The 15,428-nt window shown below is 34.2% G+C and overlaps 1 protein-coding gene across 1 annotated transcript in view; it reads left to right on the top strand.

Moving 5' to 3' along the window:
- The first annotated feature begins 131 nt into the window (after positions 1-131).
- The window catches only part of LOC125658686 (protein FRA10AC1 homolog), an 18,182-nt gene continuing 2,885 nt past the window's right edge, over positions 132-15,428 (top strand). The window contains exons 1-11 of the mRNA XM_056148663.1: positions 132-214; positions 302-360; positions 1,405-1,491; positions 1,588-1,633; positions 5,668-5,744; positions 5,830-5,907; positions 7,165-7,249; positions 7,931-7,976; positions 8,244-8,357; positions 12,623-12,665; positions 13,341-13,438. Of these exons, the coding sequence (XP_056004638.1) occupies positions 185-214; positions 302-360; positions 1,405-1,491; positions 1,588-1,633; positions 5,668-5,744; positions 5,830-5,907; positions 7,165-7,249; positions 7,931-7,976; positions 8,244-8,357; positions 12,623-12,665; positions 13,341-13,438 (763 nt within the window). The 5' untranslated portion in view covers positions 132-184. The remainder of the gene's footprint in view (positions 215-301; positions 361-1,404; positions 1,492-1,587; positions 1,634-5,667; positions 5,745-5,829; positions 5,908-7,164; positions 7,250-7,930; positions 7,977-8,243; positions 8,358-12,622; positions 12,666-13,340; positions 13,439-15,428) is intronic.

Raw genomic sequence — 15,428 nt, 5'->3', positions numbered from 1 at the left:
AAATGATTATTGTGACCGTTTGGTGTTTATTATATATTGTAACATATTATAACATATATTAATGCCATCTCCTTCATCTTATTATTAAACACACAGTGGTGTATGGGACTGTGCTATACTTTTTCTCCCCCTTTTGAGTAGTGGACAGGTCCGGATCATTTCCGTTCAAATTGTAAACAATATCATGTCAGAAGAGAGCGTAGACTTCTCTAAGGTACTTTGGCGATATTAGGCCTTTCTGTAGAAGTTTCAGCCCCAAGATATTTACCTACACGTATTATATTATTATGTTTTACCACAGATTCACGCTGGTGGGGGATACTCTTCAGATTTTGACTCTGATACAGAGAAAGTCAAAAGGCAAGTACATGTAGAGAGTAATGCATAATTTCATTATGTCATTCTATGTCCTGTTAGGTTTATTTTGTTTTCATGGTTATTAAAAACGAGAAACAACTGTGAATAAAGTCGAAATACTAAATGTAGTGAGTATTAATTGTGCATGTTGAACAAATATAGAACAGGGTGTCCAGCTAGCGCAGAGGTAGCGCTCTCGCTTCTCACCGCTGCGACCCGAGTTCGATCCCCGATCGGCAGTGGTTGTATGTGAGAGGGTATGGCGGACAAGTGGGTTTCCTCCGGGTACTCCGGTTTCCTTCCACATAAATAAATGACCACCTAATGCAAACATCCGTACATCAAAGGACCCCTTTGGAAATAAGCTGTTGAGCTTTCATGGGTTATCCTTGGTATTTATGTTTGTATGTATGTATATACCGAATAAACATTTATTTGTTTTTTATTTGAGCACATCATGCACGATTAACAAGATGTTCTGCATTGAATCTGGAGAACCTTTTGCTTTCATATTGTTATCTTTGCAACTCCACCTCCCAGATATGTATAATTGGTTGCAGAGTCTGAGAGAAACTTTCAGTAGATGGAAAAAAAAAACCCATCAAGAAAGCCTGGAAAAGAGACAGTCAAACTGGGATTGGATATGCCAGAGTTGTTGTAGCTCATGATAGATTTTACTGGTACCTGGGGGTTCAGTTCCAGTCCAGTGGACACTTAGTTTTATTTTCCTGAAACAAAAGTTTAGAAATTATCATCTGATTGTACACCAGTGAAAGGCTTTTACTGCTTACATATAACATACCATGTTTATAATAGGATTCTCTGTTTTACTTTACAATCTTACGTTTGAAAAGGAGTGATAATTGTGCTTTGTTAGACCTGCATGTAAGATTGGTCCGGTGACTACTGCATTACATTCTCCTGTATATTACACCGATGTCTACTGCATTACATACTCCTGTATATTACACCGATGTCTACTGTGTTACATTCTCCTGTATTTTACACCGATGTCTACTGTGTTACATTCTCCTGTATTTTACACAGGTCCAAGAGGTATGATCTTATTCCAGAGCAGAAGAAAACGACAGAAAAAGTCACAAATAAGAGGGCCCTTGAGGAGGAGTATGGGAGGTGAGCTAGAAATGATTTTCTCACAGTGATTTATGTGTGTGTCAATAATTCCTACTCTAGTCTAAGAATATTGAATTACATATATTCTTATTTCAGGGAGGAGGGCAAAATACACAGAGTGCAAATCCTCAGTATGGATGCAGTATCCTTTGTGTTGCTTAAACTTACAGTACAGCACACTGTCATTCCATTAAACTCACAGTACAGCACACTGTCATTACATTAAACTCACAGTACAGCACACTGTCATTCCATTAAACTCACAGTACAGTACACTGTCATTCCATTAAACTTACAGTACATTACACTGTCATTCCATTAAACTTACAGAACATTACACTGTCATTCCATTAAACTCACAGTACATTACACTGTCATTCCATTAAACTCACAGGACAGCACACTGTCATTCCTTTAAACTTACAGTACAGCACACTTTCATTCCATTAAACTCATAGTACAGCACACTGTCATTACATTAAACTCACAGTACAGCACACTGTCATTCCATTAAACTCACAGTACAGTACACTGTCATTCCATTAAACTCACAGTACATTACACTGTCATTCCATTAAACTTACAGAACATTACACTGTCATTCCATTAAACTCACAGTACATTACACTGTCATTCCATTAAACTTACAGTACAGTACACTGTCATTACATTAAACTTACAGTACAACACACTTTCATTCCATTAAACTCATAGTACAGCACACTGTCATTACATTAAACTCACAGTACATTACACTGTCATTCCATTAAACTCACAGTACAGTACACTGTCATTCCATTAAACTTACAGAACATTACACTGTCATTCCATTAAACTCACAGTACATTACACTGTCATTCCATTAAACTTACAGTACAGTACACTGTCATTACATTAAACTTACAGTACAGCACACTTTCATTCCATTAAACTCATAGTACAGCACACTGTCATTACATTAAACTCACAGTACATTACACTGTCATTCCATTAAACTCACAGTACAGTACACTGTCATTCCATTAAACTTACAGAACATTACACTGTCATTACATTAAACTCACAGTACAGCACACTTTCATTCCATTAAACTCATAGTACAGCACACTGTCATTACATTAAACTCACAGTACAGCACACTGTCATTCCATTAAACTCACAGTACAGTACACTGTCATTCCATTAAACTTACAGTACAGCACACTTTCATTCCATTAAACTCACAGTACAGTACACTGTCATTACATTAAACTCACAGTACAGCACACTTTCATTCCATTAAACTCATAGTACAGCACACTGTCATTCCATTAAACTCACAGTACAGTACACTGTCATTACATTAAACTTACAGTACATTACACTGTCATTCCATTAAACTTACAGAACATTACACTGTCATTCCATTAAACTCACAGTACAGCACACTGTCATTACATTAAACTTACAGAACATTACACTGTCATTCCATTAAACTCACAGTACATTACACTGTCATTCCATTAAACTTACAGTACAGTACACTGTCATTACATTAAACTTACAGTACAGCACACTGTCATTCCATTAAACTCATAGTACAGCACACTGTCATTACATTAAACTCACAGTACATTACACTGTCATTCCATTAAATTTACAGTACAGTACACTGTCATTACATTAAACTTACAGTACAGCACACTGTCATTACATTAAACTTACAGTACAGCACACTTTCATTCCATTAAACTCATAGTACAGCACACTGTCATTACATTAAACTTACAGTACATTACACTGTCATTACATTAAACTTACAGTACAGCACACTGTCATTCCATTAAACTCACAGTACAGCACACTGTCATTCCATTAAACTCACAGTACAGTACACTGTCATTCCATTAAACTTACAGTACATTACACTGTCATTCCATTAAACTTACAGTACAGCACACTTTCATTACATTAAACTTACAGTACATTACACTGTCATTACATTAAACTCATAGTACAGCACACTGTCATTCCATTAAACTCACAGTACATTACACTGTCATTCCATTAAACTTACAGTACAGTACACTGTCATTCCATTAAACTTACAGTACATTACACTGTCATTACATTAAACTTACAGTACAGTACACTGTCATTACATTAAACTCACAGTACAGCACACTGTCATTCCATTAAACTCACAGTACAGTACACTGTCATTCCATTAAACTTACAGTACATTACACTGTCATTCCATTAAACTTACAGAACATTACACTGTCATTCCATTAAACTCACAGTACATTACACTGTCATTCCATTAAACTTACAGAACATTACACTGTCATTCCATTAAACTCACAGTACATTACACTGTCATTCCATTAAACTTACAGTACAGTACACTGTCATTACATTAAACTTACAGTACAGCACACTTTCATTCCATTAAACTCATAGTACAGCACACTGTCATTACATTAAACTCACAGTACATTACACTGTCATTCCATTAAACTTACAGTACAGTACACTGTCATTACATTAAACTTACAGTACAGCACACTGTCATTACATTAAACTTACAGTACAGCACACTTTCATTCCATTAAACTCATAGTACAGCACACTGTCATTACATTAAACTTACAGTACATTACACTGTCATTACATTAAACTTACAGTACAGCACACTGTCATTCCATTAAATTCACAGTACAGCACACTGTCATTCCATTAAACTCACAGTACAGTACACTGTCATTCCATTAAACTTACAGTACATTACACTGTCATTCCATTAAACTTACAGTACATCACACTTTCATTACATTAAACTTACAGTACATTACACTGTCATTACATTAAACTCATAGTACAGCACACTGTCATTCCATTAAACTCACAGTACATTACACTGTCATTCCATTAAACTTACAGTACAGTACACTGTCATTACATTAAACTTACAGTACATTACACTGTCATTACATTAAACTTACAGTACAGTACACTGTCATTACATTAAACTCACAGTACAGCACACTGTCATTCCATTAAACTCACAGTACAGTACACTGTCATTCCATTAAACTTACAGTACATTACACTGTCATTCCATTAAACTTACAGTACAGTACACTGTCATTACATTAAACTTACAGTACATTACACTGTCATTACATTAAACTCATAGTACAGCACACTGTCATTCCATTAAACTCACAGTACATTACACTGTCATTCCATTAAACTTACAGTACAGTACACTGTCATTACATTAAACTTACAGTACAGCACACTGTCATTACATTAAACTTACAGTACAGCACACTGTCATTACATTAAACTTACAGTACAGCACACTGTCATTACATTAAACTTACAGTACAGCACACTGTCATTACATTAAACTTACAGTACAGCACACTGTCATTACATTAAACTTACAGTACAGCACACTGTCATTACATTAAACTTACAGTACAGCACACTTTCATTCCATTAAACTCATAGTACAGCACACTTTCATTCCATTAAACTCATAGTACAGCACACTGTCATTCCATTAAACTCATAGTACAGCACACTGTCATTACATTAAAGTTACAGTACAACACACTGTCATTCCAGTTTTGTTATGATTAGAATCACTGGTGGTGGCAGTGTCGAGACTATCCCGACAAGCACATGTATTCTTAGTTTACAAGGATGCATTGTCACAGTAGTGATTGCAGGAAGCCCGAGACAATACTGTGATAAGGTTGCTAGGATTTTATGAAATAAAGTATAGACTGATTTAGACATCTTTATTCATTAGAAATCACTGAACTTAATAATTCAGAAAGAAAAGGACAATGAAAATTACCATTGTTTTCAATTGACAGTTGAATAATGGAATACTTAGTGAAGTGCTATTATAGATTATTATTTGACAATCATGATATATATCCCCTACTAGATTCTCAACCCTGATTATAAACTTGTCTATGAATGAATCTGATGTAGATCTTTCGTGAGAGACTGAGGACATTTTGTTTTCCTTTTCAGTTTTAATCAAATACTAGTACATATTGTATGCAGATAATATGCTACATAGGTATTGGTATGTTTTCAGGGGTTAAACTGTAATGCAACATGAAACCTAAGACACACGTAGATGGTGAGTGTAGCTTATAGCCTTAACAAGATAAGTACACTCGGCACAAAAAGTATGTAAATGATTACATCCAGTACTACGGGGGATCGGAAAGTTTCTTCAAAAGAGACGCGTAAGTATGTTGTCTGGCGTGACATTTCACTCTAACTTGTGATAATTGTTTTTAAATTAATTAAATTAAAATTCTTTATGATCAGATCCAGAGACAAGACGGACATCGATGTAATCAAGGAACATCACAGATTTCTGTGGAACGAGGAGGAAGCTGATACCTGGTGAGTTACGATGGGCTGCCCACTTCATTGTTTCTTCTTCCATTGTGGTAAAAAATTAATTGGGTGATATCAAATATAACTACATCATTTAAGAAAGAAAATGTTTCATGAAAAGCATGCCAGCATGAAATGTTGCTGTTCATACTCTCATGTATTTTCAAAATTTAAATTTATTTCTTATATTTACATTCTACTTTCATTTCTGTCGGAATTCTCACCCAATTAAATAGATGTACTACATTTATCAAGATTCATACACACCTTGTTTACAACTGCAGCACACTCATAAAGAAATGGCTATCATTTATACAATTTGTAAATATATCAAAGACAAAAACATTGTAGGTGTAAATATCTAGAAATGATGACGTCAGGGATGTAAATATCTTAAACTGATGAAGTCAGGGATGGCTTGTGAGATACTTAAGATCAGTATAAACCGTATTCAGACCGATGAACACACTCCAAAAGTAAACACGTGTCATCAGCTACACTCACCATGTACATGTATCTAGACATGTGTTTCTTTTAAAGTTTCATGTTGCATTACAGTTTAAGCCCTGAAATACCAATACATGTTCAATGCTATGAGATACTCTGTTACAATGTATTATGTTAATAAGTATCAACTTCCTTCTTTAAGAAAAATGTGTTGATACAGTAAAACATGGTTACAGTGAATAAGCTTATAATGAATTCACGCTTACAGTAAAACATGGTTACAGTGAATAAGCTTATAATGAATTCACGCTTACAGTAAAACACGGTCATAGTGAACACACTTATAATGAATTCACACTTACAGTAAAACATGGTTACAGTGAATAAGCTTATAATGAATTCACGCTTACAGTGAAACATGGTTACAGTGAATAAGCTTATAATGAATTCATACTTACAGTAAAACATGGTTACAGTGAATAAACTTATAATGAATCCACGCCTATTGCAAAGTGATTTTCATTCTCTGTATAGTCTTAAAACATATTGTGAACTTCTTGAGTATAACAAATTACATTAATAAGAAACTAAAGTTGTTCATCTCCAGCACTTTGCTATAAGTGAGTTTTACTGTGCATGCATGTACAATGCATTAATTGACTGTCAGTCAATTTTTCTGTGCATTTGATGCAAAATCTACCATCATTTGATTCATTTAATGATGCGTTTTAAATATTTTCGGTTCTCTTCTGTGAAAATGGCTATCTGCTTACAATTGGTTGCCTATGTGAATTTACGTTCATTGTACTTCACTAGGGAGAAGAGACTAGCCAAGAAATACTATGACAAATTGTTTAAAGAATATTGCATAACGGATCTCAGCAGGTACAAGGAAAACAAGGTATATAGAGTGAACAAACAGGCAGACATTGTGTATCTGTGTAAACATACACATTAGTCAGAGTGAACAAACAGGCAGACATTGTGTATCTGTGTAAACATACACATTAGTCAGAGTGAACAAACAGGCAGACATTGTGTATCTGTGTAAACATACACATTAGTCAGAGTGAACAAACAGGCAGACATTGTGTATCTGTGTAAACATACACATTAGTCAGAGTGAACAAACAGGCAGACATTGTGTATCTGTGTAAACATACACATTAGTCAGAGTGAACAAACAGGCAGACATTGTGTATCTGTGTAAACATACACATTAGTCAGAGTGAACAAAGAGGCAGACATTGTGTATCTGTGTAAACATACACATTAGTCAGTGAACAAAGAGGCAGACATTGTGTATCTGTATAAACATACACATTAACATAAATAAATGTCATTTGGATAGTATTTGTGCTTGAAATATTTCAAATGTAAAGAAAAGATGAACATTTACACTTTTTCAAGAGAAAACCTGGTGCTTTTATATTATATACATGTATATATATATTTATATATATATATATATATATAGAGAGAGAGAGAGAGAGAGAGAGAGAGAGAGAGAGAGAGAGATGTTGAAATGCATTTCGGTGTAGGTGAAAATGATGACTTTGGTACAAGACACTTATTTCCTCAGGTTGCCATGCGATGGAGATTAGAAAAAGAAGTCATAGAAGGAAAAGGTATGAGAGCAAGAAAATTATAATGAAAAATCTAGATAAAGTTGTGAAAGATTTATTTCTATTCTATTTCACCGTCCAATGTTTGTGTGAGCTATGTTTTTAAATTCCTGTTTTTGGATTGGTAATGTTTGAAGCAAACTCATGACAAAAGAACTTACCTTATTTCCTGATCCCTTTTATCTGACTTGTACACAATGTTTGACATGCAATGAATGCTAGAATTATCATTAGATGTAACACTCTTACAGCAAATGATTTTATTCTTAGGACAGTTTAGCTGTGGAAATAGGAAATGCAACGAGAAAGATGGCTTGAGAAGCTGGGAGGTTAATTTTGCTTATGTTGAAGATGGAGAGAAGAAGAACGCTCTTATTAAACTCAGTAAGTCGAGATAAAATGTTCAATTAAAGGAATATTAATATCATGTCTAAAAGTAATCAGCAAATATGGATGTATGTGTCTTGTGTGCACATTAAGTGAATTACATGAAATAGCATTTATTCTATTTTACAAAGTGACTAAATCTTTTACCTATGATCACTCAAGGTGCTTATTATGATTTTAACTTAAGCTAAAGTAATTACATTTGCATGTCTAAGTTTCAGAATTGAGTCCCTTTTTTTTCTTTCCATTCAAATGAATGATTATGAAAATAAATTTTTCTCTGTAAAACAAGTACATCCAATATACTCTGGAATCATCAATGTATGACCCTGACTCAAGGTCATATGGACAAGGTCAATGTCACAGGGAGTTTGTAATGTGAAGATTGTAGATACTTAGATTTAACTTAGCGGTGGTATAAATTAGAACAGGTCAATGTCACAATACGTGTAATTTGCAGTTCAAAAGTTTGTCTATGTCATAACTTTGTAATTCAGTGTTTATAGAAGCCGGGACTTAGAACAAACATTGTTTGTATCTAGAGGGTGCTTCATGCATATCCCTCAATTAGAAAAGATTAGAGGTTAGGAGCATTGAATTCAAACATACATGAGCATTATTTAACTAGATGTGTTGGCATGACACGGATGACTCTGCCTGCAGAAAAGTCAAATGTAGGAAAACCATCAAAGTATATCATTGAGGGGGAAAAAAGTTCACAAAACTGGTTTTAACACTCAAACATTAATTTTTCTATCTAAAGGGGCACAACTCTAGCAAAAATCAATGAACCGAAAGAAAACTCAAACTCGATCTGTAACTCATCAATATACACCTACATACAAAAAATCAATTCAATATCTCAAGGCCTTTAGAAAAAAAGTGTGCCTGAGGAGATCGATAAGCCCATTATATATCTCATTTTAAGTGTGCCTAAGGAGATTGTTAAGCCCATTTTATATCTCATTTTAAGTTTGTCTGGTGGAGATTGTCAAGCCCATTATATATCTCATATTAAGTGTGCCTGAGGAGATTGTCAAGCCCATTATATATCTCATTTTAAGTTTGTCTGGAGGAGATTGTCAAGCCCATTATATATCTCATATTAAGTGTGCCTGAGGAGATTATCAAGCCCATTATATATCTCATATTAAGTTTGTCTGGTGGAGATTGTCAAGCCCATTATATATATCTCATATTAAGTGTGCCTGAGGAGATTGTCAAGCCCATTATATATCTCATATTAAGTTTGTCTGGTGGAGATTATCAAGCCCATTATATATCTCATATTAAGTGTGCTTGAGGAGATTGTCAAGCCCATTATATATCTCATATTAAGTTTGTCTGGTGGAGATTATCAAGCCCATTATATATCTCATATTAAGTGTGCTTGAGGAGATTATCAAGCCCATTATATATCTCATATTAAGTGTGCCTGAGGAGATTATCAAGCCCATTATATATCTCATATTAAGTGTGCCTGAGGAGATTGTCAAGCCCATTATATATCTCATATTAAGTTTGTCTGGTGGAGATTATCAAGCCCATTATATATCTCATATTAAGTGTGCCTGAGGAGATTATCAAGCCCATTATATATCTCATATTAAATGTGCCTGAGGAAATTATCAAGCCCATTATATATCTCATATTAAGTGTGCCTGAGGAGATTGTCAAGCCCATTATATATCTCATATTAAGTGTGCCTGAGGAGATTATCAAGCCCATTATATATCTCATATTAAGTTTGTCTGGTGGAGATTGTCAAGCCCATTATATATATCTCATATTAAGTGTGCCTGAGGAGATTGTCAAGCCCATTATATATCTCATATTAAGTTTGTCTGGTGGAGATTATCAAGCCCATTATATATCTCATATTAAGTGTGCCTGAGGAGATTATCAAGCCCATTATATATCTCATATTAAGTGTGCCTGAGGAGATTATCAAGCCCATTATATATCTCATATTAAGTGTGCCTGAGGAGATTATCAAGCCCATTATATATCTCATATTAAGTGTGCCTGAGGAGATTATCAAGCCCATTATATATCTCATATTAAGTGTGCCTGAGGAGATTATTAAGCCCATTATATTTCTCATATTAAGTGTGCCTGAGGAGATTGTCAAGCCCATCATATATCTCATATTAAGTTTGTCTGGTGGAGATTATCAAGCCCATTATATATATCTCATATTAAGTGTGCCTGAGGAGATTGTCAAGTGCATTATATATCTCATATTAAGTTTGTCTGGTGGAGATTATCAAGCCCATTATATATCTCATATTAAGTGTGCTTGAGGAGATTATCAAGCCCATTATATATCTCATATTAAGTGTGCCTGAGGAGATTATCAAGCCCATTATATATCTCATATTAAGTGTGCCTGAGGAGATTGTCAAGCCCATTATATATCTCATATTAAGTTTGTCTGGTGGAGATTATCAAGCCCATTATATATCTCATATTAAGTGTGCCTGAGGAGATTATCAAGCCCATTATATATCTCATATTAAGTGTGCCTGAGGAGATTATCAAGCTCATTATATATCTCATATTAAGTGTGCCTGAGGAGATTGTCAAGCCCATTATATATCTCATTTTAAGTGTGCCTGAGGAGATTATCAAGCCCATTATATATCTCATATTAAGTGTGCCTGAGGAGATTATTAAGCCCATTATATTTCTCATATTAAGTGTGCCTGAGGAGATTGTCAAGCCCATCATATATCTCATATTAAGTTTGTCTGGTGGAGATTATCAATCCCATTATATATCTCATATTAAGTGTGCCTGAGGAGATTATCAAGCCCATTATATATCTCATATTAAGTGTGCCTGAGGAGATTATCAAGCTCATTATATATCTCATATTAAGTGTGCCTGAGGAGATTATCAAGCCCATTATATATCTCATATTAAGTGTGCCTGAGGAGATTATCAAGCCCATTATATATCTCATATTAAGTGTGCCTGAGGAGATTGTCAAGCCCATTATATATCTCATATTAAGTGTGCCTGAGGAGATTATCAAGCCCATTATATATCTCATATTAAGTGTGCCTGAGGAGATTATCAAGCCCATTATATATCTCATATTAAGTGTGCCTGAGGAGATTATCAAGCCCATTATATATCTCATATTAAGTGTGCCTGAGGAGATTATCAAGCCCATTATATATCTCATATTAAGTTTGTCTGGTGGAGATTATCAAGCCCATTATATATCTCATATTAAGTGTGCCTGAGGAGATTATCAAGCCCATTATATATCTCATATTAAGTGTGCCTGAGGAGATTATTAAGCCCATTATATTTCTCATATTAAGTGTGCCTGAGGAGATTGTCAAGCCCATCATATATCTCATATTAAGTTTGTCTGGTGGAGATTATCAAGCCCATTATATATCTCATATTAAGTGTGCCTGAGGAAATTATCAAGCCCATTATATATCTCATATTAAGTGTGCCTGAGGAGATTGTCAAGCCCATTATATATCTCATATTAAGTGTGCCTGGGGAGATTATCAAGCCCATTATATATCTCATATTAAGTGTGCCTGAGGAGATTATCAAGCCCATTATATATCTCATATTAAGTGTGCCTGAGGAGATTATCAAGCTCGTTATATATCTCATATTAAGTGTGCCTGAGGAGATTGTCAAGCCCATTATATATCTCATATTAAGTTTGTCTGGTGGAGATTGTCAAGCCCATTATATATATATCTCATATTAAGTGTGCCTGAGGAGATTATCAAGCCCATTATATATCTCATATTAAGTGTGCCTGAGGAGATTATCAAGCCCATTATATATCTCATATTAAGTGTGCCTGGGGAGATTATCAAGCCCATTATATATCTCATATTAAGTGTGCCTGAGGAGATTATCAAGCCCATTATATATCTCATATTAAGTGTGCCTGAAGAGATTACCAAGCCCATTATATATCTCATATTAAGTGTGCCTGAGGAGATTATCAAGCCCATTATATATCTCATATTAAGTGTGCCTGAGGAGATTATCAAGCCCATTATATATCTCATTTTAAGTGTGCCTGAGGAGATTATCAAGTCCATTATATATCTCATATTAAGTGTGCCTGAGGAGATTATCAAGCCCATTATATACCTCATATTAAGTGTGCCTGAGGAGATTGTCAAGCCCATTATATATCTCATTTTAAGTTTGCCTGGAGGAGATTATCAAGCTTGTTATGAAAAACTATCTGTACATGCAGCTTTGTTTACTTTCAGGACTGTGTCCAGATTGTTCCTACAAATTAAATTACCATCACAAGTAAGTATAGATATAATTATATTAAATTACCATCATAAGTAAGTATAGATATAATAATATTAAATTACCATCATAAGTAAGTATAGATATAATAATATTAAATTACCATCATAAGTAAGTATAGATATAATAATATTAAATTACCATCATAAGTAAGTATGGATATAATAATATTAAATTACCATCATAAGTAAGTATAGATATAATTATATTACATTACCATCATAAGTAAGTATAGATATAATAATATTAAATTTCCATCATAAGTAATTATAGATAAAATTATATTATGTACTCATGCAATAGAAATCTTGATGCAACACAACTGTCGGTGAACGTTGGTGTGTCACAAATACTCCACTCATGATATACATTATGACCTCAACCTGACCTTTCACGTTATCAATATGTTTTTGAAAGGCACGTATTTGAGTATTATTCCATATATTACCCTACAAACAATACTCATCTTTTGTGCTTTCCTCAATTTCCATGTTTTTGTAATTTGTCCCAGATTGATATGCAGTTTGCATGGAGAGTATGTAATCACAACACCTTGACATAATGTGAGGATGCAGTTACTATTGCCTAAAAAAATGGATTAAATAATATTTTTCAGATTTTGTTGCATATGGCGAACATTGTATTATTTATGATTATCTTGCATCTTTTCAGAAAGAAAGAAATCCTTCCTAAAAAGAAGAAGCGATATAAAGAAGATGAATCTAGTCCTAAAAAGCACAAACCTCAGCATACAATTTCATCAGACACAGGTATTGTACATGTATAGTTAACAGATTGTTGTAAATTCTGTCTTTAGGCTGTTGCATTTGTTTTTATTAGTGTAACATTATACTCTGAAATTGTCCATCTTTTATTTTTTATGCAATGCCATGTTGATTATGCACCTTGGAGTAATTCTATAAATTATATATATGCAATGTCTCTTTCATCTGAGTAAGATAAAACAAAAACTATAAACAATTTTTTGAAAAAAGTGTTTAAAGTATATATACAGAGAGAGAGAGAGAGAGTACAGAGAGAGAGAGAGAGGGGGGGAGAGAGAGAGGATATTTAATGTTTTGTTTTTGGATATAGAATTTATTTCACAAGTGAGACAGGATTTTAGGTCACCTAAGCTGAAAACTCAAATGAGTTTTTCTGATCACCCATTATTTGTTGTCCATCTGTAAACTTTCACATTTTCGACTTTTCTCCAGAATCACTGGACCAATTTCAACCAAATGTGGCACAAAGCATCCTTGGGTAAAGGGTTTTCAAGTTTATTCAAATGAATGGCCATGCCCCCTTCAAAAGGGAGATAATCACAAAAATGCAAAAATATGGTAGGGTCATTTAAAAATCTTCTTAAAAACCACAGGGCCCGAGAAGCTGAAATTTACATGAAAACTTCCTGACATAGTGCACATTCAAGTTTGTTAATATCATGGCCCTGGGGGTAGGATGGGGCCACAATAGGGGATCAAAGTTTTATATGCAAATATAAAGGAAAAATCTTTGAAAATCTTCTTCTCAAGAACCTCTGGGCCAGGAAAGTACAAATTTACATGAAAGTTTCCTGAAATAATGCAGATTCAAGTTTGTTAAAATCACTCCCCCCCCCTGTTGGGGGAAGGGTGGGGTCACAATAGGGGATCAAAGTATTACATAAAAATATACAGAGAAAATCCATGAAAATCTTCTTAAGAAACATTAGGCCAGAGAAGTTTAAATCTAGGCCTGACATCACACAAAATATGTCATGTACCAGAAAAAGCTATATACTTTGCAGTTTTTGTATTGAAAAGAATTTAAAACTACTTAACTTACCATAGCATACAGCATTGTTGCCAAATTAAGTTTAACATAGTAAAATTTTAAGTGTCACAGATCCATGTCAATCAATATAAGTCATATGATGTGTCGTCATCTGGTACATTTTGGAAGCATGACTCATTTTACGCTTTGATAGGCGGATCAAGCAATCCCCAAAGTGAAAATTAAATTATTTTTGGTTATTCGAAGCAAAAACCGTGAAAAATGTATTATACACATGTATATAACGTAAAATGAAGGCGCTGTATGTACTGTGGATAGATATTGTACTCCCACAGTGTGAAAATATCAATTTTTATTCAATGGATAAATTCCAATATTTCACTATTGAAAATGTAAATATTATACACCTATTTACTGCCTATGAGGACAATAGCGAGTTTACTGTCTCCCAAGACAGCAACTATTTCCCAAGTCCTCATAGGCAGTGAATAGAACGTGTTTCATTATACATGTACCAAAGTAGACTTTATGTGTGTCAGACAAGTGAGGTTTACCCGTCTCCATTGTCATTTGGTAAACTAAGTAGAGTTATCGGACTTTGATGTCACGGATTTGATAACACTAGAGATATTCCGGAAAAAAAATAATGCAGGAAAATGTAGCATCCAGTAAATAGTTTCGAGACTATTTCACGGCTAGCATTATCAGGATATAGGGCTCACAGCGGATGTGACCGGTCGACAGGGGATGCTTACTCCTCCTAAGCACCTGATCCCACCTCTGGTGTGTCCAAGGGTCCGTTTTGGCCCAACTATCTATTTTGTATTGATTTTAGGAGTTATGAGATTGATCACTGTTCGTTATCTTCACCTTTCATCCTGAAGGAATAACAAATTTATTCACCTAGCATTTATATAGCAAAAACATTCTGAGGTATAATAGATATATATATATATATATATATATATATATATATATATATAT

Source organism: Ostrea edulis, chromosome 9 (assembly GCF_947568905.1).
Source record: "Ostrea edulis chromosome 9, xbOstEdul1.1, whole genome shotgun sequence".
Lineage (NCBI taxonomy): Eukaryota > Metazoa > Mollusca > Bivalvia > Ostreida > Ostreidae > Ostrea > Ostrea edulis.
The sequence above is the reverse complement of the archived record's forward strand: the minus strand, read 5'-3'. Positions and strand labels throughout refer to the sequence as shown.